This window comes from Temnothorax americanus, unplaced genomic scaffold, assembly GCF_048541705.1.
Source record: "Temnothorax americanus isolate GAGA-0224 unplaced genomic scaffold, ASM4854170v1 Scaffold37, whole genome shotgun sequence".
Classification (NCBI taxonomy): Eukaryota; Metazoa; Arthropoda; class Insecta; order Hymenoptera; family Formicidae; genus Temnothorax; species Temnothorax americanus.
The window spans coordinates 870,864-894,284 of record NW_027509515.1 but is presented as its reverse complement, the minus strand read 5'-3'; the positions used below and the strand labels follow the sequence as shown (position 1 = coordinate 894,284).

Here is a 23,421-nt window from a genome sequence, read left to right as displayed (position 1 = left end):
TATTATCCTGGTTCGTGCAATATTGACGTGTAAAACGACTGTATACAATATATTTTAAACTATATATTTCATATCGTATAATTCACTTTTAAAAATTAAACAATATTTTTATTAATATTATTTTTGCGCTGTATTTTCTCGTAATTTTCAAAAATATAAAACCATTTTATTTCCTATCTGACGTTTTTCATTTTTGTACCAATATTCAAAATAAAAAGGTGTAAATTTTTCATTGAAAACGAAATTGAAAACGATTAAATATTAATTAACATAGATTTAATAAATTTTACATTAAAATTAAAATTCTGTGTACATAGCGCGCTCGGAATTCTTCAAAGTCGATTTTCTGGAGTTTTTCTGCAAAGCGCGCCTTAATACTTTGGGAAATTGATGTCCGAATGATAACTCTCAAGTACAGTAAATACGAAAAAAAACAAAAATCCGTTAGCCTGAAGGTCCCCTTGTTAATCAAAATTTCTAGATTATAATTAATATGTAGAAAAAAAATTTGTTTTTCTGAAAATCTAGTCAGCGATAAAATAAGATCTCTAAAAGAAAAAAAAGAAGGTAAAACAGAAAGTAAAAGCAAAAAAAATTAATGGCCCTTGTCTTTTAACACAAAAGTATTCAACTAATAAATAATTTTGCCTTATAGAATTTTTGTTACGGATTACTCAAATAATAATTATAGCGAATTATTCTACTATTGTTTGTCACATATAGTTTCCTTTGTACATGGAATTGTAATTAATAACGAATTTAGTTGGTCGCACTAGTGCGCACTGGCGCATTCAAATGTTCAACCAAATTTGCTATAAAAAAGTGACATCCATTGGTTGTCTACATCTGAAGCAGTTTTAACAGTATCAAAGCGATGAACAGAATAAAAGTTATCTTAACAAGTTTAAAAGCTATAATAATTGTTACACTTTTTAATAATTATCTCTACAATTATCCTCTTCTAAAAAGAGCATGTCGTAGGTATTGTTGTCACTTTTCCGCGATGCCGATTGGTTCTCTTGCTGCGCTTACTTTATTTGCAGCTGTCATTGTATATTTTGACAGTTGTGTGTATCAAGGTTTAATAGTGTAATAGTAATAGCATAATGTTAAAGCTAAATAGCGCGCGCGAAGCGCGCGTCTGTAGTGTCTAGTTTGTTAAAAAATACACACATAAAAAAGATAATTATACAGAAACTAAGCAACCTCACCGATTTTAATGACTTTGACATGTTGTCAAGGACGTAATCTTGAATAAATTTTCCTTATATCTTAATAGGCGGTCATTGTTTATTTAAAAGTTAAGAACAAATAATGTAACTAAAAAATATAACAGTTTATGTCAGTGCTAAGGGAAGTAATAATTTACTAATATGTGCGTGTATAGACGGTACGTATGTAGGCGGGGGAGTGGCTACCCCGCATGCAGGGGTGGGTGGGGTGAACTTCAATGTAATCAAAGGTCTGACCCAACCCAATTGTTGTATGGGTGAGAAACTTTCCACGCGAACCAAGGTCCACCCCCATCCATCCCTGTTTGCGGGAGAGAAACGGTAGCCTCTCCCCGCCTACTCGTGTACTATATCTACACACAAATATCAATAAATTACTTCTTTTAGAACTAATGTTACTTTATAATACCTAAGAAAAGTAATAAAATTGTAAAAATTTAATTTGCTATTTTTTCTAAACCAATGCCGTCTCTCACTTAGGTATTTTTTGCGTAGAATTACACAGAAGGGCCCCCTCCCCCTACAACATATTTAAGTGGCGATAAAATCGGTGAATGCTGACTTTTTATGCATATTTACCAAGAAATGTAATAATTTGAATCTTAATTAAAATTTTTGTTGTATATTCAATTTTAAAAGATTAATATAATTTTCAAAAAAATCAATATTTAAATTAAATGTTACATGTCCGCATCTTAAAGCTTATTAAATTCCCTTCAAAATGACCTACTATATTTTTCAATTCTGCCCATAGACTTTTCCGGCTGTTACGTCAGAACCCCGAAATTTAGGTACATTGACGGATAACGAAGGATAGGCTATCCGAGGGAGGGGGTAAAGGAAGACGTAACGAGATCTCTATGGTATCTCGGGTTCACGCTGGAAGGGCGCGTGCCTCGAGTCGAATGCACTTTCCGGGAAAACTCTAGTCGTGGGTCAACGTCCAGAAGGGACGCTATTACGCCTACTGAGAGTTTTCGTGCACTCGCGGTCCTGTTTTCGGTCAAGGATAATATCCCTATTACCGGGGATCGGACCTTGTGCGATTTAGAGAGGTAGTGAGGGGTGAGGTCATATTTATAAATAAATAAACATTGAGTTTATTTTAATCAAATAATTGGAACATTTATTGTAAAAGGAATAGACAAATATTATTACAAATTAAAGAATCATTATTGTATATAATAATACGTGGAAGTGTGGTGTGTGTGTGTGTGTGTGGATTGACATTCGCCCTGGTACAAATTCGGAAGATGGGGGAGTATTTTTATAAAGATCGATATTCTGCTCGTCAACGATACATTTGGTGAGTAGATTGCAAAGAATAAGTGTTGACTATGTATGCGTGAATATATAAAACGAGGGTTCAAACATTAATTTAATAACATAGTTATCGGAATAAAATATTTAAATTTATTCTAGAGAAATAGTTAGTTATAAATTCATGATTACGTAAGGGGCTATGATTACGATACAATGGTTGATTAGCGATTAGTTATAAATTTATACATTCATATACTATTTCTATAGTAGGGGATGGGGAACGCGGGGAGGATTCCTCGAGTACTTTGATACTCGAGTCGGAAAAGGAGGGAGAGGGTGATCTGTCGCGATAGAGGGTGGTGGAACTAGAGGGGGAAGGAATTCCGCCGAAAGGAACAGGGGAGAAGTTGCAGGGTGATCTCTCCCGGAACTCCGCAAGTTCCTCGGAAGGAACTGGAGAGTAGGAAGGTTCAAAAAAGGGGGGGAAGATTCTGGGGTATCGGGGAACACCCGATACGCAAGGGAACAACAGGCAGATGAGGAAGATCGGGAAGAGGGAGAATCGGGGATAGCGAGTTCGATATGCGGAGACTGTTCGCGTGTTAGAAAGGAGGCTAGGAGCTGTTGCTCCACTATGCGGGCGCGCCTGTTCCGAAATAGCCGATTGCGGATAGTTATCCCCAAGGACTTGCGGCGGTGAATTTTCGACTTCACTAAAATTATTTTATGATTTTGAATTCGAAAAAAAGAAGGAGTTTTAAAGACGGTTTTATATAAATATATAAATATATATACGTGTTCTCATGTATGGTATTCACACATATATATATGTATACTGTAGGGATGTATATAGATAACCGAGCGGGTATCTCGGACTTACTGTTGACGGCTGTGACTGGGGAATCTCTGAGGTGACTGCGCCGGATTCTCCCGGAGGTAGGTTCGGCTCGGTTCTGTGATGTGTCTTGACGCGCACAGAATCAACTCGCGACGCAACAGAAATTTAGTTTCACTTGAGGAATACAACTGGATGATAGTTGACAAGTACGGCTGGTAAATATAATTTTAAGACGTCTCGGACTGGATCAGAAGTGAGTCCAAGTGCGCAAAGTCGCGATTTTTATACAAAATTAAGGAGGCGGGATTATGTTTTAATCCGATTTGATTGGGTAAAGTTCTCTTCTGATCGTGACGTATGTTTCAATTTTCCGCCTATCCCGAGGTGACTTTCCCCAAAAATCGTCGTTGCCTATGAGCAATTTTTAATTAGCGGCTATTCATTGGCGAGTACGTTATCATCTTGCCCTTTGACAGTCCCTTCCAGAATCTTAATTTTATCAATCGCCGCGAGGCGTGGGTCTTAGGTCAAATCTGCGTTTCACGGAACAGTGTGAAATCAGCCCTTCCGTGACCCGAGAGGTCACCCAGATCCTTATGGCGTTTTTAATTTATTGCGCCCTTTGCGATGAAATTTCGTGATAATTGAAATTTCGTGCTTCATTTTGTAGAATTAGATGGAATGTGACAAACAAGTCTATAATTTGCCTATTTTATTAGGTTCGAGTCTTCTGGAAAGTTTCGTCATTTACCATTTAATGAGCGATGACAGTTGGAGTGCATCCGCTTCGTCAATTGATAGCCGCTATTTTATGGTTTCCGTCTGTTTTGTGTGATGAGATGAGTGATTCCACGAAAGAAGGAAATCGTGGAGTCAACAGGACGTAACACGGCAATCACGCAAAATAGGTGTAGTATCTCATAATCGGGGTCTTTCCTCTATTAGTAGAACTACTTTATTAAAACTACTATTAGTAACAGTACTTCACTATTTTACTGTTAGTTAATTTGTTTTTTGGTCAATTCCGCACAGAATGAAGAACGGTAAAAAACGATATTCCAGTACTCAACAACTGTAATAAGACATGACTTTTCTGTTTTTCTCTAAAATATATGTTAGTTATTTTGAAAGTTATTTTTTACCGTAGCAGCACCTTCTAATGATCCCACAAACAATCCAGCAATATTCATAGTGAACGCCTTGGTTCTTCTTTGCAAGAGGAACAGTATCATTTTTTGTATTAGCAACGGAGCTACGTACCACTGAACGTTGTACCTGCGTGATGATTAATTATAATAATTGAAAAATATAAATAAAATATGTGTCTACAAACATTTTTATCATACCTTTCTTAAACTACGAGTATATATTAATATTACAGTGATCCATATAACGAATGTGTGCATATTTGTTGTACGGATATATAATATAATTTTATCGTATAAAATAATTTCTTACACGGTGACAAAAACGTTATCATTATGATCCATAATTTTTTGCGCAAAATAGTTGCTTACAAACATGTAAGTCAAGAGATACATTATAATTATTAATCGTAATAAGAGTTTTTCAATATCACATTTAAAGGATGTTATCTGAAAAATCTAAAATACATTGATATTGTAATAATTGTCATAAAAATAAAATCAATATTATAAAAAAAATAACAATTAATTAGAATTGTTTGAATAAAAATTTAGTAGTAATTAATATAATTACTATTATTTATAAGTATATATATCATAAAACAAAGGCAGTATTTACCAGAAAAATATTAAGACTTCCGCACATTACACCGGTTATTATCATAAAGGTGAACATTATTTTAAATCTATATAATGTCGAGTTAGAAAATCTTCAAATAAAAATATTATTATATGCGCGTATTTTATATCCTAATTATTATATATATATATATATATATATATATAATTTATATTGCTTATTAAATTGCTTACTAACTTCATAGCTTTGCGATGCATATCCACAGCACAAATTAATCTTTTGTATATCAAATATTCGTTTTGCAAGCTGTTTTTTCGTAGAGTTTCGAGTGTCATTGTGCGTGCGATACGATAACTGCAAATGATTCTTTTGGCATCATTAAGTGGCCTTTCTATTTTTCCAATTTGATAGATTTTTTATTTGTTTTTATATTTATTCCCTTACCAGGTAATTTGAAACATTCCACATGCATGTAGTGAGTAAACTATGAACATTGTTCCTGTCGCTAGCATTGCAATTAACCCAATAAAAAAGGCTGCATTTGTATGGAAAAATATCAAGTAGAAATATCTTTTATCGACAAAGTATTCCGTTACAAGCAGCGGCGAAATATGTGCGTGAGTTTCATTTATAGACAGTAAGGTGTAAAAAACGCGCGACCAAATTGGGTATAAAATTAAAATAATTATGATAAATATACCAACCACTGAAAAATATTTAGGGTCAATTATTTCGCTAAAAAATATATTATATACTCGCCGCGCGTTTAGTTTTCTAAATACTATATTCCAAATATAATAATTCAAAGTAAATCTAAAGCAGTTATCTTACATGTTAACGCAATCGTGTAACGTTTTGCATAGATAGCATACTGTTTTATGATATTGATTTCATTTTCGTCAGTTAACTCGTTACAATTATGTTGCAGTTGCTCCAGCAAACACTTTATCTATCAATATTGCACTATTTCTCTTAATCACATTTTTAAAAAATTTTCTTGTTTGTATTCTATAAAAAGACTTATTTTTCGGAAATATTTTTGAAGAATTGATCTTTTTATACAATACAACTTGTTTCCCAAAAATAATACACATATATGAATACAATACATATATAATATATATACAGCACGAGAGAGACACTCGAGAAATTATTGAAGCTGAATAGCTAATATTTATGTAATTAATCAACAAAATGAAATAAAATGAACATATTACACTACAGAAGAATTTCATAATTATTATCTGCATATAGCGTGAAAAAAATATCTGTTTATTATGTACATGTAAAAATAAAATCTACAAAACAAATAAAAATTTGGTTAATTGCATAACTCAATAATATAACATGTGTATTTAGGAAATATCGACATGGATACTTTCATGAAAGAAATATCCCCAAGATTCTTTACAAGCATAGTTTCAGTTATTAATGTTAGATAGCATATGTAAATTTTTAAAGTTTTAAAGAACGTTTCAATTATTGTGTCAGTTCAGTAACCATCTCAAACTGATTATTGAGTTATGAACTGAATTGTTGATCCTTTTTTATAATATTAATTTTTACAAGTTTATATATGACTTTTCTTTTACACTACATGCTGGTACAAAAACCTGGTTTCTTTCTGTAGCGTTTAATTTATTTTCTGCTTTCTGCTTATCATAAAATGAAATCGGTTTAATTTCACGAACTTCCAAATTGTCATCCAGTATGTTTTACTTACGACTTCAACGTTATTACTAAATATACTATATTTAATTGCAAGGTTAATATAAAATAATGCAGATGCAAAAACATTAATGAGGAGATCTGGAGTACATTGTGATGTCAAAAATGTTGCAAACTGCAAAGAAATTTTTTTATATAATTTTACACTGAAATTATTATCTATTTTCTGATACAACCAGAGAAAGGCTCTAGGTCTTTAATTGTTTTACAATGTACCATAATTTAACATGAGAAAGCTATTTAACTGCAATATATATTAAGCAAAACTAGATAAATTAAATTTTTTTTATGTAATAACAAACACATGTTATAAAATCAATATCAATATATTTAATATTGTGACGGTCTTATATACGATTTTGAGATATTAAAACGCAAAATAAAAGATTGCTAAAAATAACGTTATATTTTTTATCTTGTTATTATATAATTAAAATTATTAACATACCTGAGCTAGGATAAAGGTCGCCAAAACACTAAAAAGCAATGCGAACTGAAGTTGAACAAGTTTAGACCTTTGATAAGGCCACAGACCAACTGTGAGTAATAGAAACCGATTGAGGCTAATATGTAAAGAGTCGATACAGATCATTTCTCCACGAGCACGCAAATGCATGTGACACCGGAGAAACCAGTTCGCTTATTTTTTCTTCTTTTATCAGTTGCATATTGCATTGCTTATTTTTTTTTCATACTCTAGCTTAAATTCTAACGTAAATTATCTAATTTAACGAAAATGTAACAACATATTACCAAGAGATGGAAACACGCGCAATTTAACAATTTTATCTGTAAATAAGTCGGTGATTAAGCGACATAAGATAATAGAACAGATGTTTATTTCTCATAGGTAAATACTTATAAATTCTTTGACAAAATATGACGATATACCACCGTGTGATCAAAGTACCTTATAAAACAACTTTTACTGGCTATTTGCACCTTTTTTTTTAAAGAGAAGTGTGTATGGTGCAATCGATTGATTTGAGTACGGCAGCAACGTAATAATAATAACAGATGTTTATTTCCCATAAAGAAATACTTCGTGAAGAGGGGTGCGTGACAGCGTGACAGCGGATTGCGCAGATGCGTTTTTACCCCTTCCATTACAGCGCGTTATACTGTAACATTCCTCATTCTAGTGCGTGCTGTCTTGAGTTACGGTTATTTCTTCGCAATGGTACAACTTGCACTTGAAATGTCGATGTAACGGTTGTCAATGTATATTGCTGATAAATGTTACATATAATTCCTTCTTGAAAATATCTTTGATTCGAGTATTTTTGTATTTCTTAAATGGCGTTTTCTTAATTTTGTTTGCCGATTGAATCCATTTACATTTTTATTCTAGAAAGGATGTATAGTTAAATGATCGATTTTTATGTGACAACAACGAATATCTTTCTGTTTGAAGACATTAAAAGTGTTTCTGTTATACAAGATCGACCTGTTGTAAGCAGTATAGTTGTTGCTGAAAAAGCAAAAATTGGCGGATCAATGAATATTTATGAAACAGTTGCTCATATAATGGGTAAGCAGTTTTGTGCAAAGCTATATATATATATATATATATATATATATATATATATAAACAAACAAAGATACTGAATATATATAATGGCCATAAAATAGAAGTAAAATCAAAATGTTATTCCAAGTATATTTATTGGAATAAGTAATATTAAAAAAAAAAATATTTTTTGCACAAAATTACAGGAGTACTTATAATATTTGGAAAATTATCTTACAATTACTGCAGACTTAACACTTTAAGTCTTAGGAGGCCTCTACGTGTTTCTCTCATTTTAATTATTGTATAATTTGGGTCTTAATCAAAATTTCTAGATTATAATTAATATGTAGAAAAAAAATTTGTTTTTCTGAAAATCTAGTCAGCGATAAAATAAAATCTCTAAAAGAAAGAAAAAGAAGGTAAAACAGAAAGTAAAAGCAAAAAAAAATTATGGCCCTTGTCTTTTAACACAAAAGTATTCAACTAATAAATAATTTTGCCTTATAGAATTTTTGTTACGGATTACTCAAATAATAATTATAGCGAATTATTCTACTATTGTTTGTCACATAGTTTCCTTTGTACATGTAATTGTAATTAATAACGAATTTAGTTGGTCGCACTAGTGCGCACTGGCGCATTCAAATGTTCAACCAAATTCGCTATAAAAGTGACATCCATTGGTTGTCTACATCTCAAGCAGTTTTAACAGTATCAGAGCGATGAACAGAGTAAAAGTTATTTTAACAAGTTTAAAAGCTATAATAATTGTTACACTTTTTAATAATTATCTCTACAATAATTTGTTAAAAAATACACACATAAAAAAAATAATTATACAGAAACTGGGCAACCTCACCGATTTTAATGACTTTGACATGTTGTCAAGGACGTAATCTTGAATAAATTTTCTTTATATCTTAATCGGCGGTCATTGTTTATATAAAAGTTAAGAACAAATAATGTAACTAAAAAATATGACAGTTTATGTCAGTGCTAAGGGAAGTAATAATTTACTGATATGTGCGTGTATAGACAGTACGTATGTAGGCGGAGGAGTGGATACCCCGCATGCAGGGGTGGGTGGGATGAACTTCAATGTAATCAAAGGTCTGACCCAACCCAATTGTTGTATGGGTGAGAAACTTTCCACGCAAACCAAAGTCCACCCCCACCATCTCTGCTTGCGGGGGAGAAACGGTAGCTTCTCCCCGCCTACACGTGTACTATATATATCTACACACACATATCAATAAATTACTTCTCTTAGAACTAATGTTACTTTATAATACCTAAGAAAAGTAATAAAATTGTAAAACTTTAATTTGCTATTTTTTCTAAACCAATGCCGTCTCTCACTTAGGTATTTTTTGCGTAGCATTACACAGAAGGGCCCCCTCCCCCTACAACATATTTAAGTGGCGATAAAATCGGTGAATGCTGACTTTTTATGCATATTTACCAAGAAATGTAATAATTTGAATCTTACAAGGAAACCTTCAGGCTAACGGATTTTTGTTTTTTTTTCGTACTTACTGTACTTGAGAGTTATCATTCGGACATCAATTTCCCAAAGTATTAAGGCGCGCTTTTCAGAAAAACTCGAGAAAATCGACTTTGAAGAATTCCGAGCGCGCTATGTACACAGAATTTTAATTTTAATGTAAAATTAATCAAATCCATGTTAATTAATATTTAATCGTTTTCAATTTTGTTTTCAATGAAAAATTTACACCTTCTTATTTTGAATATTGGTACAAAAATGAAAAACGTCAGGTAGAAAATAAAATGGTTTTATATTTTTGAAAATTACGAGAAAATACAGCACAAAAATGATATTAATAAAAATATTGTTTAATTTTTAAAAGAGAATTATATGATATGAAATATATAGTTTAAAATATATTGTATACAGTCGTTTTACACGTCAATATTGCACGAACCAGGATGATATTAATTCATCGTAAAAGCAAGGGAAACAGTAAGTTTCACGGCATCTAGCACACCGTACGAACGCAGATATTTTACAGGCAGATATTTTACAGGCATTTTAATTAATTCTCGAGAAAATTGCATTAAAATTCAATCTATTGTACATCACCAGCTGTTCTCTCCAATCTTTAAGAACATGATTCGATACGCGTGGCGATTCGCTTCAAACCTTTGTGATGACAGAGACATTTTTATGAACGTCATTAACGTCAATGAAGTGTGTTTTCCAATAGACATTTTAAAAAAAACCTTGCGCCTGTAAAATATCTGCGTTCGTACGGTGGGCTAGATGCCGTGAAACTTATTGTTTCCCTTGCTTTTACGATGATTATCATATCCTGGTTCGTGCAATATTGACGTGTAAAACGAATGGATACAATATATTCAATAAGAATTATTCGCCAGTGATGAAATAATAATTCGGTATAGTTAAACGGCCTGACTGGCAAGTTTTATTAGTATATCACGACGTTTCGACCACTAATTTGGGTCCTTTTCAAGTAATTTTAACAATGCTAGAATACGAGAATAAAAGAATATATAAGAAATTTAAAAAACAACATTACTCGTTGAACGGATTTACGATAATAACGATAAATAGGACTTACATGGATCATTGTGCGTCAATTATATAAAATTCGTGGCGGGTCAGAAAAATACGACGGTCTCATGTGAAGGCCGAAAAACTAATGATACATTATCGCATAATAGACACGGCAACTGTTTGTTCACCAACTGGTATCGAAAACCAACGTTCTCTGGCAGGTATATTAATTTTTTCTCCAGTCATCCTTTGAAATACAAGATTAACACTGTCATTAATTTAGTTGACCAGGCCATACTATTGTCGGATGAACAGTTTCACGATGAGAACATCAAGTTAGTGAAAACCATATTGTCTAATAACTGTTTTCCGGACCTTTTGGTGAACAAACACATTCAAAGAAGAATTTCAGAAATTAACAAACGATCGAATAATGAGGATAACGCTAACAACGAGGACAGTGCATTTACTCTCGATCTGAAAAATTAGGTTCCCATCCCTTACGTAAAAACTTTTAGTGAGGGATTACGCCGTACGTTCAAAAATTACGGTTTGAACACTTTGTATACGGTCCCTAAGAAAATGGATACACTAATCAGGAAAGGGAAGGATAAATTGGAGATCGGGAGATGCACTGATGTCGTCTATAAACTCGATTGTTCTGATTGCAATGCATGCTATATCGGACAAACGAAGCGACATTTAGAAACGCGTATAAAAGAGCATCGCGCAGACATAAAAAAACCCCCCAACCAACATTCGGTCGTCAGTAAGCATAGAACAGATTGCGACCATAATTTCAAATGGCAGGATGTTACAATCTTACACAAAGAACAAAATTAAAAAAACGTGAAATTTCTGAAATGCTATTTATTAAAAAACATAAAGGGGCAATCAACTCACAGAAAGACACTGAAAACCTACCATTGGTCTATGATCGAATAATTTCTTCACTTTAAGTTCTCCTTCTATGTTTACTGTATTTTGCGATAATGTATTACTTTAAGTTCTCCTTCTATGTTTACTGTATTATGCGATAATGTATCATTAGTTTTTCGGCCTTCACATGAGACCGTCGTTTTTTTCTGACCCGCCACGAATTTTATATAATTGACGCACAATGATCCATGTAAGTCCTATTTATCGTTATTATCGTAAATCCGTTCAACGAGTAATGTTGTTTTTTAAATTTCTTATATATTCTTTTATTCTCGTATTCTAGCATTGTTAAAATTACTTGAAAAGGACCCAAATTAGTGGTCGAAACGTCGTGATATACTAATAAAACTTGCCAGTCAGGCCGTTTAACTATACCGAAGTATACAATATATTTTAAACTATATATTTCATATCATATAATTCACTTTTAAAAATTAAACAATATTTTTATTAATATTATTTTTGCGCTGTATTTTCTCGTAATTTTCAAAAATATAAAACCATTTTATTTCCTACCTGACGTTTTTCATTTTTGTACTAATATTCAAAATAAGAAGATGTAAGTTTTTCATTGAAAACGAAATTGAAAACGATTAAATATTAATTAGCATAAATTTGATAAATTTTACATTAAAATTAAAATTCTGTGTACATAGCGCGCTCGGAATTCTTCAAAGTCGATTTTCTCGAGTTTTTTTTTAAAGCGCGCCTTATTACTTTGGGAAATTGATGTCCGAGTGATGACTTTCAAGTACAGTAAGTACGAAAAAAAAACAAAAATTCGTTAGCCTGAAGGTCCCCTTGTTAATTAAAATTTTTGTTGTATATTCAATTTTAAAAAATTAACTAAAATAATTTTCAAAAAAATCAATATTTAAATTAAATTTTACATGTCAGCATCTTAAAGCTTATTAAATTCCCTTCAAAATGACCTACTATATTTTTCAATTCTGCCCATAGACTTTTCCGGCAATCACACAAAATAGATGTAGTATCTCATAATCGGGGTCTTTCCTCTATTAGGAAAACTACTTTATTAAAACTACTATTAGTAACAGTACTTCACTATTTTACTGTTAGTTAATTTGTTTTTTGGTCAATTCCGCACAGAATGAAGAACGGTAAAAAACGATATTCCAGTACTCAACAACTGTAATAAGACATGACTTTTCTGTTTTTCTCTAAAATATATGTTAGTTATTTTGAAAGTTATTTTTTACCGTAGCAGCACCTTCTAATGATCCCACAAACAATCCAGCAATATTCATAGTGAACGCCTTGGTTCTTCTTTGCAAGAGGAACAGTATCATTTTTTGTATTAGCAACGGAGCTACGTACCACTGAACGTTGTACCTGCGTGATGATTAATTAATAATTGAAAAATATAAATAAAATTTGTGTCTACAAACAGTTTTATCATACCTTTTTTAAACTACGAGTATATATTAATATTACAGTGATCCATATAACGAATGTGTGCATATTTGTTGTACGGATATATAATATAATTTTATCGTATAAAATAATTTCTTACACGGTGACAAAAACGTTATTATTATGATCTATAATTTCTTGCCCAAAATAGTTGCTTACAAAAATGTAAGTCAAGAGATACATCATAATTATTAATCGTAATAAGAGTTCTTCAATATCAGATTTAAAAGATGTTATCTGAAAAATTTAAAATACATTGATATTTTAATAATTGTCATAAAAATAAAATCAATATTATAAAAAAAATAACAATTAATTAGAATTGTCTGAATGAAAATTTAGTAGTAATTAATCTAATTACTATTATTTATAAGTCTATATATCATAAAACAAAGGCAGTATTTACCAGATAAGCATTAAAACTTCCGCACATTACACCAGTTATTATCAAAAAGGTGAACATTATTTTAAATCTATATATTGTCGAGTTAGAAAATCTTCAAATAAAAATATTATTATATGCGCGTATTTTATATCCTAATTATTATATATATATATATATATATATATATATATATATATAATTTATATTGCTTATTAAATTGCTTACTAACTTCATAGCTTTGCGATGCATATCCACAGCACAAATTAATCTTTTGTATATCAAATATTCGTTTTGCAAGCTGTTTTTTCGTAGAGTTTCGAGTGTCATTGTGCGTGCGATACGATAACTGCAAATGATTCTTTTGGCATCATTAAGTGGCCTTTCTATTTTTCCAATTTGATAAATTTTGTATTTGTTTTTATATTTATTCCCTTACCAGGTAATTTGAAACATTCCACATGCATGTTGTAAGTAAACTATGAACATTGTTCCTGTCGCTAGCATTGCAATTAACCCAATAAAAAAGGCTGCATTTGTATGGAAAAACATCAAGTAGAAATATCTTTTATCGACAAAGTATTCTGTTACAAGCAGCGGCGAAATAAATGCGTGAGTTTCATTTATAGACAGTAAGGTGTAAAAAACGCGCGACCAAATTGGGTATAAAATTAAAATAATTGCGATAAATATACCAACCACTGAAAAATATTTAAGGATCAATTATTTCGATAAAAAGTTTGTTATAAACTCGCCGCGCGTTTAGTTTTCTAAATACTATATTCCAAATATAATAATTCAAAGTAAATCTAAAGCAGTTGTCTTACATGTAAGCGCAATCGTGTAACGTTTTGCATAGATAGCATACTGTTTTATGATATTGATTTCATTTTCGTCAGTTAACTCGTTACAATTATGCTGCAGTTGCTCCAGCAAACACTTTATCTATCAATATTGCATACTATTTCTCTTAATCACATTTTTTAAAAATTTTCTTGTTTGTATTCTATAAAAAGACTTATTTTTCGGAAATGTTTTTGAACAATTTATCTTTTTATACAATACAACTTGTTTCCCAAAAATAATACACATATATGAATATAATATATATATATAATATATATACCGCACGGGGGGGGGAGAGACACTCGAGAAATTATTGAAGCTGAATAGCTAATATTTATGTAATTAATCAACAAAATGAAATAAATTAAACATATTACACTACAGAAAAATTTCTTAATTATTATCTGCATATTGCGTGAAAAAAATATCTGTTTATTATGTACATGTAAAAATAAAATCTATAAAACAAATAAAAATTTGATTAATTGCATAACTCAACAATATAACATGTGTATTTAGGAAATATCGACATGGATACTTTCATGAAAAAAATATCCCCAAGATTCTTTAAAAGCATAGTTTCAGTTATTAATGTTAGATAGCATATGTAAATTTTTAAAGTTTTAAAGAACGCTTCAATTAGTTCAGTAACCATCTCAAACTGATTATTGAGTTATGTTATGAACTGAATTGTTGATCATTTTTAATAATATTAATTTTTACAAGTTTATATATGACTTTTTTTTACACTACATGCTGGTACAAAAACCTGGTTTTTTTCTGTAGCGTTTAATTTATTTTCTGCTTTCTGCTTATCATAAAATAAAATCGATTTAGTTTCACGAACTTCCAAATTGTCATCCAGTATGTTTTACTTACGACTTCAACGTTAATACTAAATATACTATATTTAATTGCAAAGGTAATGTAAAATAATGCCGATGCAAAAACATTAATGAGGAGATCTGGAGTACATTGTGATGTCAGAAATGTTGCAAACTGCAAAGAAATTTTTTTTATATAATTTTACACTGAAATTATTATCTATTTTCTTATACAACCAGAGAAAGGCTCTAAGTCTTTAATTGTTTTACAATGTACCATAATTTAACATGAGAAAGCTATTTAACTGCAATATATATTAAGCAAAACTAGATAAATTAAATTTTTTTTATATGTAATAACAAACACATGTTATAAAATCAATATCAATATATTTAATATTGTGACGGTCTTATATATACGATTTTGATATATTAAAACGCAAAATAAAAGATTGCTAAAAATAATCGTTATATTCTCTTTATCTTGTTATTATATAATTAATAGTATATTACACTACACACAAGGGCCGAAAGTTGAATTTTCGGCCCTGCGCGTCATGATGCCCCGAGGCGAAGCCGAGGGCATCATGACGAGCAGGACCGAAATTTCAACTTTTGGCCCGCGTAGTGTATACGATTTTTCTTCATCGCCGGTCGAAAGTACGTTATTAATTTTACTTTTTTTAACTTTAAATGTTAATAAGCAAGTTTTTGATGCCTGCCCCCGACATTTGCGGCACGAGCGAAGCGAGTGCTGCTGGTCGGGGGGGCAGGCATCAAATACATTCCAAGAGTCAAGTCTTGTCATATTTTGTAAAAATAAATTAATTCTATTCTATCAAAAATGTATTTATTTTCATTAGTTTAACAAATTATATTAATTATAATAAAATTTATAAACAAAAACAAATAAATTGTTAATTCATTGTTAATAAATTTTAAAATTTCATCCCATTTCAATACCAAGGACTTTTTCGGTTTGTAACCTTTAGAGTTATTTTTGACTAAAGCTTTCAAGTTAAGAAAATTACCTATGTTAACATTGTCTCTTGAATTTAATGTGCTTTTCAAAATTGACCAAACACTCCATAAAGTTGACGGCTTTAATTTTTTAGATAGGTCCTTAAAATACACAACCAAATTATTTCCTTCACAATTTGACAGTGAAGTTTTGTGTTCTATCTGCCACTTTTTATACGTGTCGTAAACAAGATTGTATCGATCAACAGACATCTTTGGCAACGTATCTGTATTTATTATCAATCGCGCTTCTGCATCGAAATTTCGTATAACTTCTTCCTCGTCTACGGATTCATCAGATGACATATTGACAGAACAATATTGATGACTATTTTTAAAGTTAAAGGGCGTTAAGTTTTAAAGTTATAGAGAGCGCGCGTGTACTTCTCACAGGGAGTAAATGTTAAACTTTCGTCCCTGCTATTAGGGACGAAAGTACGTACTTTCGACCGAGGTATGAAGAAATAATTATTAACATACCTGAGCTAGGATAAAGGTCGCCAAAACACTAAAAAGCAATGCGAACTGAAGTTGAACAAGTTTAGACCTTTGATAAGGCCACAGACCAACTGTGAGTAATAGAAACCGATTGAGGCTAATATGTAAAGAGTCGATACAGATCATTTCTCCACGAGCACGCAAATGTATGTGACACCGGAGAGGCCAGTTCGCTTATTTTTTCTTCTTTTATCAGTTGCATATTGTATTGTTCCATTTTTTTTCATACTCTAGCTTAAATTCTAACGTAAATTATCTAATTTAACGACAATGTAACAAAATATTACCAAGAGATGGGAACACGCGCAATTTGACAATTTTATCTGTAAATAAGTCGGTGATTAAGCGACATAAGATAATAGAACAGATGTTTATTTCTCATAGGTAAATACTTATAAATTCTCTGACAAAATATGACGATATACCACCGTGTGATCAAAGTACCTTATAAAACAACTTTTACTGGCTATTTGCACCTTTTTTTTTAAAGAAGTGTGTGTGATCCAATCGATTGATTTGAATACGGCAGCGACGTAATAATAATAACATATGTTTATTTCCCATAAAGAAATACTTCGTGAAGAGGGTTGCGCGCGTGACAGCGTGACAGCGGACTGCGCAGATGCGCGTTTCTACCCCTTCCATTACAGCGCGTTATACTGTAACATTCCTCATTCTAGTGCGTGCTGTCTTGAGTTACGGTTAATAGTACAACTTGCACTTGAAATGTCGATGTAACGGTTGTCAATGTATATTGCTGATAAATGTTACATATAATTCCTTCTTGAAAATATCTTTGATTCGAGTATTTTTGTATTTCTTAAATGGCGTTTTCTTACTTTTGTTTGCCGATTGAATCCATTTACATTTTTATTCTAGAAAAGATGTATAGTTAAATGATCGATTTTTATGTGACAACAACGAATATCTTTCTGTTTGAAGACATTAAAAGTGTTTCTGTTATACAAGATCGACCTGTTGTAAGCAGTATAGTTGTTGCTGAAAAAGCAAAAATTGGCGGATCAATGAATATTTATGAAACAGTTGCTCATATAATGGGTAAGCAGTTTTATGCAAAACTAAACAAAGAAAGATACTAAATACATATAATGGCCATAAAATAGAAGTAAAATCAAAATGTTATTCCAAGTATATTTATTGGAATAAGTAATATTAAAAAAAATATATATTTTTTGCACAAAATTACAGGAATACTTATAATATTTGGAAAATTATCTTACAATTACTGCAGACTTAACACTTTAAGTCTTAGGAGGCCTCTACGTGTTTCTCTCATTTTAATTATTGTATAATTTGGGTCTTAATCAAAATTTCTAGATTATAATTAATATGTAGAAAAAAAATTTGTTTTTCTGAAAATCTAGTCAGCGATAAAATACTCTAAAAGAAAGAAAAAGAAGGTAAAACAGAAAGTAAAAGCAAAAAAACATTAATGGCCCTTGTCTTTTAACACAAAAATATTCAACTAATAAATAATTTTGCCTTATAGAATTTTTGTTACGGATTACTCAAATAATAATTATAGCGAATTATTCTACTATTGTTTGTCACATAGTTTCCTTTGTACATGGAATTGTAATTAATAACGAACTTAGTTGGTCGCACTAGTGCGCACTGGCGCATTCAAATGTTCAACCAAATTCGCTATAAAAAAGTAACATCTATTGGTTGTCTACATCTCAAGCAGTTTTAACAGTATCAGAGCGATGAACAGAGTAAAAGTTATCTTAACAAGTTTAGAAGCTATAATAATTGTTACATTTTTTAATAATTATCTCTACAATTATTTGTTAAAAAATACACACATAAAAGAGATAATTATACAGAAACTAAGCAACCTCACCGATTTTAATGACTTTGACATGTTGTCAAGGACGTAATCTTGAATAAATTTTCCTTATATCTTAATCGGCGGTCATTGTTTATTTAAAAGTTAAGAACAAATAATGTAACTAAAAAATATAACAGTTTATGTCAGTGCTAAGGGAAGTAATAATTTACTGATATGTGCGTGTATAGACAGTACGTACGTAGGCGGAGGAGTAGCTACCCCGCATGCAGGGGTGGGTGGGGTGAACTTCAATGTAATCAAAGATCTGACCCAACCCAATTGTTGTATGGGTGAAAAACTTTCCACGCGAACCAAGGTCTACCCCCATCCATCCCTGCTTGCGGGGGAGAAACGGTAGCCTCTACCCGCCTACTCGTGTACTATCTACACACACATATCAATAAATTACTTCTCTTAGAAATAATGTTACTTTATAATACCTAAGAAAAGTAATAAAATTGTAAAACTTTAATTTGCTATTTTTTCTAAACCAATGCCGTCTCTCACTTAGGTATTTTTTGCGTAGAATTACACAGATGGGCCCCCTCCCCCTACAACATATTTAAGTGGCGATAAAATCGGTGAATGCTGACTTTTTATGCATATTTACCAAGAAATGTAATAATTTGAATCTTAATTAAAATTTTTGTTGTATATTCATGTTTAAAAGATTAACTAAAAAAATTTTGAAAAAAATCAATATTTAAATTAAATTTTACATGTCAGCATTTTAAAGCTTATTAAATTCCCTTCAAAATGACCTACTATATTTTTCAATTTTGCCCATAGACTTTTTTCCGGCAATCACGCAAAATAGATGTAGTATCTCATAATCGGGGTCGTTCCTCTATTAGTAGAACTACTTTATTAAAACTACTATTAGTAACAGTACCTCACTATTTTACTGTTAGTTAATTTGTTTCTTGGTCAATTCCGCACAGAATGAAGAACGGTAAAAAACGATATTCCAGTACTCAACAACTGTAATAAGACATGACTTTTCTGTTTTTCTCTAAAATATATGTTAGTTATTTTGAAAGGTTATTTCTTACCGTAGCAGCACCTTCTAATGATCCCACAAACAATCCAGCAATATTCATAGTGAACGCCTTGGTTCCTCTTTGCAAGAGGAACAGTATCATTTTTTGTATTGGCAACGGAGCTACGTACCACTGAACGTTGTATCTGCGTGATGATTAATTAATAATTGAGAAATATAAATAAAATCTGTGTCTACAAACAGTTTTATCATACTTTTCTTAAACTACGAGTATATATTAATATTACAGTGATCCATATAACGAATGTGTGCATATTTGTTGTACGAATATATAATATAATTTTATCGTATAAAATAATTTCTTACACGGTGACAAAAACGTTATCATTATGATCCATAATTTCTTGCGCAAAATAGTTGCTTACAAACATGTAAGTCAAGAGATACATCATAATTATTAATCGTAATAAAAGTTCTTCAATATCACATTTAAAGGATGTTATCTGAAAAATCTAAAATACATGGATATTGTAATAATTGTCATAAAAATAAAATCAATATTATAAAAAAATAACAATTAATTAGAATTGTCTGAATGAAAATTTAGTAGTAATTAATCTAATTACTATTATTTGTAAGTTTATATATATTAAAACAAAGGCAGTATTTACCTGAAAAATATTAAGACTTCCGCACATTACACCGGTTATTATCAAAAAGCTGAACATTATTTTAAATCTACATATTGTCGAGTTAGAAAATCTTCAAATAAAAATATTATTATATACGCGTATTTTATATCCTAATTATTATATATATATACAATTTATATTGCTTATTAAATTGCTTACTAACTTCATAGCTTTGCGATGCATATCCACAGCACAAATTAATCTTTTGTATATCAAATATTCGTTTTGCAAGCTGTTTTTTCGTAGAGTTTCGAGTGTCATTGTGCGTGCGATACGATAACTGCAAATGATTCTTTTGGCATCATTAAGTAGCCTTTCTATTTTTCCAATTTGATAATATTTTTATTTGATTTTATATTTATTCCCTTACCAGGTAATTTGAAACATTCCACATGCATGTTGTAAGTAAACTATGAACATTGTTCCTGTCGCTAGCATTGCAATTAACCCAATAAAAAGGGCTGCATTTGTATGGAAAAATATCAAGTAGAAATATCTTTTATCGACAAAGTATTTTGTTACAAGCAGCGGCGAAATACGTGCGTGAGTTTCATTTATAGACAGTAAGATGTAAAAAACGCGCGACCAAATTGGGTATAAAATTAAAATAATTATGATAAATATACCAACCACTGAAAAATATTTAAGGGTCAATTATTTCGATAAAAAATTTATTATAAACTCGCCGCGCGTTTAGTTTTCTAAATACTATATTTCAAATATAATAATTCAAAGTAAATCTAAAGCAGTTGTCTTACATGTTAACGCAATCGTGTAACGTTTTGCACAGATAGCATACTGTTTTATGATATTGATTTCATTTTCGTCAGTTAACTCGTTACAATTATGCTGCAGTTGCTCCAGCAAACACTTTATCTATCAATATTGCATATCATTTCTCTTAATCACATTTTTAAAAAATTTTCTCGTTTGTATTCTATAAAAAGACTTATTTTTCGGAAATATTTTTGAAAAATTGATCTTTTTATACAATACAACTTGTTTCTCAAAAATAATACACATATATGAATACAATATATATATAATATTGTTACGCTCCGTTCGCTATTCGTGTCGCGCGCACTCACGAACGCGTCCGCGTACTTCCGGGATCGCAGAAATAACCACTCTCGTTATACAAAAAGGAACTCGGGTTTATTTAAACTCAGAACAGAATACAAGAAAGTTCTGGGAAACCGGACCGAACGATTCGAGTCACCAGATCAATCTGACGGGCGGTAATTAAATCAATAATTCTATGCGTCCCCGTTGTCAAGGGACGCGCTTCGGCTTGAAACTTCTGCGGAGCGAAGCCAATTTCAGCCCACGAGAACGAACGTCTCGGCACGGGCGAGCGGGCGTAACAATATATATACCGCACGAGACACTCGAGAAATTATTGAAGCTGAATAGCTAATATTTATGTAATTAATCAACAAAATTAAATAAATTAAATATATTACACTACAGAAAAATTTCATAATTATCTGCATATTGCGTGAAAAAAATATCTGTTTATTATGTACATGTAAAAATAAAATCTACAAAACAAATAAAAATTTGGTTAATTGCATAACTCAATAATATAACATGTGTATTTAGAAAATATCGACATGGATACTTTCATGAAAGAAATATCCCCAAGATTCTTTAAAAGCATAGTTTCAGTTATTAATGTTAGATAGCATATGTAAATTTTTAAAATTTTAAAGAACGCTTCAATTATTGTGTCAGTTCAGTAACCATCTCGAACTGATTATTGAGTTATGTTATGAACTGAATTGTTGATCCTTTTTTATAATATTAATTTTTACAAGTTTATATATGACTTTTCTTTTATACTACATGCTGGTACAAAAACCTGGTTTATTTCTGTAGCGTTTAATTTATTTTCTGCTTTCTGCTTATCATAAAATGAAATCGGTTTAGTTTCACGAACTTCCAAATTGTCATCCAGTATGTTTACTTACGACTTCAACGTTATTACTAAATATACTATATTTAATTGCAAAGGTAATGTAAAATAATGCAGATGCAAAAACATTAATGAGGAGATCTGGAGTACATTGTGATGTCAGAAATGTTGCAAACTGCAAAGAAATTTCTTTATATAATTTTACACTGAAATTATTATCTATTTTCTTATACAACCAGAGAAAGGTTCTAAGTCTTTAATTGTTTTACAATGTACCATAATTTAACATGAGAAAGCTATTTAACTGCAATATATATTAAGCAAAACTAGATAAATTAAATTTTTTTATATGTAATAACAAACACATGTTATATAAAATCAATATCAATATATTTAATATTGTGACGGTCTTACGATTTTGATATATTAAAACGCAAAGTAAAAGATTGCTAAAAATAATCGTTATTTTCTTTATCTTGTTATTATATAATTAAAATTATTAACATACCTGAGCTAGGATAAAGGTCGCCAAAACACTAAAAAGCAATGCGAACTGGAGTTGAACAAGTTTAGACCTTTGATAAGGCCACAGACCAACTGTGAGTAATAGAAACCGATTGAGGCTAATATGTAAAGAGTCGATACAAATCATTTCTCCACGAGCACGCAAATGTATGTGACACCGGAGAGGCCAGTTCGCTTATTTTTTCTTTTTTTATCAGTTGCATATTGTATTGCTCCATTTTTTTCATACTCTAGCTTAAATTCTAACGTAAATTATTTAATTTAACAAAAATGTAACAAAATATTACCAAGAGATGGGAACACGCGCAATTTAACAATTTTATCTGTAAATAAGTCGGTGATTAAGCGACATAAGATAATAGAACAGATGTTTATTTCTCATAGGTAAATACTTATAAATTCTCTGACAAAATATGACGATATACCACCGTGTGATCAAAGTACCTTATAAAACAACTTTTACTGGCTATTTGCACCTTTTTTTTTAAAGAGAAGTGTGAGTGGTGCAATCGATTGATTTGAGTACGGCAGCAACGTAATAATAATAACATATGTTTATTTCCCATAAAGAAATACTTCGTGAAGAGGGTTGCGCGCGTGACAGCGTGACAGCGGACTGTGCAGTAGAAGCGCGTTTCTACCCCATCCATTACAGCGCG

At 31.1% G+C, this 23,421-nt stretch overlaps 3 protein-coding genes and 1 long non-coding RNA gene across 6 annotated transcripts; 1 reads left to right on the top strand and 3 right to left on the bottom strand.

The window, feature by feature from the left end:
- Positions 1-409: 409 nt before the first annotated feature.
- LOC143901895 (uncharacterized) lies at positions 410-7,525 on the bottom strand. 3 transcript variants are annotated; one of them, XM_077414533.1, is made up of 9 exons: positions 7,235-7,525; positions 6,782-6,901; positions 5,890-6,007; positions 5,503-5,764; positions 5,296-5,412; positions 5,098-5,188; positions 4,792-4,928; positions 4,487-4,608; positions 410-4,405 (listed from the first exon to the last, which is right to left on the bottom strand). In XM_077414533.1, the coding sequence occupies exons 1-9, from the start codon at positions 7,400-7,402 to the stop codon at positions 4,332-4,334; spliced, it is 1,209 nt and encodes a 402-aa protein (XP_077270659.1). In that variant the 5' UTR covers positions 7,403-7,525; the 3' UTR covers positions 410-4,331. The 3 variants fall into 3 exon arrangements, with proteins under 3 accessions (XP_077270659.1, XP_077270657.1, XP_077270658.1); XM_077414531.1 differs by having other exon boundaries at positions 411-4,405; positions 4,792-4,937; XM_077414532.1 differs by having other exon boundaries at positions 416-4,405; positions 4,476-4,608; positions 4,792-4,937.
- Positions 7,526-7,844: 319 nt separating this feature from the next.
- On the top strand, positions 7,845-8,609 carry LOC143901903 (uncharacterized). Its single transcript, XR_013258214.1, has 3 exons — positions 7,845-7,966; positions 8,138-8,317; positions 8,503-8,609. It is a non-coding gene; the product is annotated as an uncharacterized LOC143901903 (long non-coding RNA).
- On the bottom strand, positions 7,963-16,982 carry LOC143901898 (uncharacterized). The gene is made up of 10 exons (XM_077414535.1): positions 16,761-16,982; positions 15,316-15,435; positions 14,418-14,535; positions 14,030-14,291; positions 13,823-13,939; positions 13,615-13,705; positions 13,309-13,445; positions 12,995-13,127; positions 12,711-12,924; positions 7,963-8,257 (listed from the first exon to the last, which is right to left on the bottom strand). The coding sequence occupies exons 1-9, from the start codon at positions 16,902-16,904 to the stop codon at positions 12,871-12,873; spliced, it is 1,176 nt and encodes a 391-aa protein (XP_077270661.1). The 5' UTR covers positions 16,905-16,982; the 3' UTR covers positions 7,963-8,257; positions 12,711-12,870.
- A 147-nt stretch (positions 16,983-17,129) lies between these two features.
- Positions 17,130-23,396, bottom strand: LOC143901897 (uncharacterized). The gene is made up of 10 exons (XM_077414534.1): positions 22,746-23,396; positions 22,293-22,412; positions 21,081-21,198; positions 20,693-20,954; positions 20,486-20,602; positions 20,302-20,392; positions 19,997-20,142; positions 19,683-19,815; positions 19,523-19,611; positions 17,130-17,777 (listed from the first exon to the last, which is right to left on the bottom strand). Exons 1-9 carry the CDS (start codon positions 22,887-22,889, stop codon positions 19,558-19,560), a joined length of 1,185 nt encoding a protein of 394 aa, XP_077270660.1. The 5' UTR covers positions 22,890-23,396; the 3' UTR covers positions 17,130-17,777; positions 19,523-19,557.
- Positions 23,397-23,421: the final 25 nt, after the last annotated feature.

Bases quoted from the DNA above. Each gene is read 5' to 3' on its own strand.
- LOC143901895 (XM_077414531.1), bottom strand. From the start codon at position 7,402: ATGCATTTGCGTGCTCGTGGAGAAATGATCTGTATCGACTCTTTACAT. The intron at 5,413-5,502 runs GTAAGGGAATAA...AATCATTTGCAG, and splicing joins GGAATGTTTCAAATTACCTG to TTATCGTATCGCACGCACAA. The intron at 4,406-4,486 runs GTGCTGCTACGG...GTCTTATTACAG, and splicing joins GTTTGTGGGATCATTAGAAG to TTGTTGAGTACTGGAATATC.
- LOC143901897 (XM_077414534.1), bottom strand. From the start codon at position 22,889: ATGATTTGTATCGACTCTTTACATATTAGCCTCAATCGGTTTCTATTA. The intron at 22,413-22,745 runs GTATGTTAATAA...ATTTCTTTGCAG, and splicing joins CGACCTTTATCCTAGCTCAG to TTTGCAACATTTCTGACATC. The intron at 20,393-20,485 runs GTTAGTAAGCAA...TTTTATTTGAAG, and splicing joins ATGCATCGCAAAGCTATGAA to ATTTTCTAACTCGACAATAT.
- LOC143901898 (XM_077414535.1), bottom strand. From the start codon at position 16,904: ATGATCTGTATCGACTCTTTACATATTAGCCTCAATCGGTTTCTATTA. The intron at 15,436-16,760 runs GTATGTTAATAA...ATTTCTTTGCAG, and splicing joins CGACCTTTATCCTAGCTCAG to TTTGCAACATTTCTGACATC. The intron at 13,446-13,614 runs GTAAATACTGCC...TAAATTTTTCAG, and splicing joins GAAGTTTTAATGCTTATCTG to ATAACATCTTTTAAATCTGA.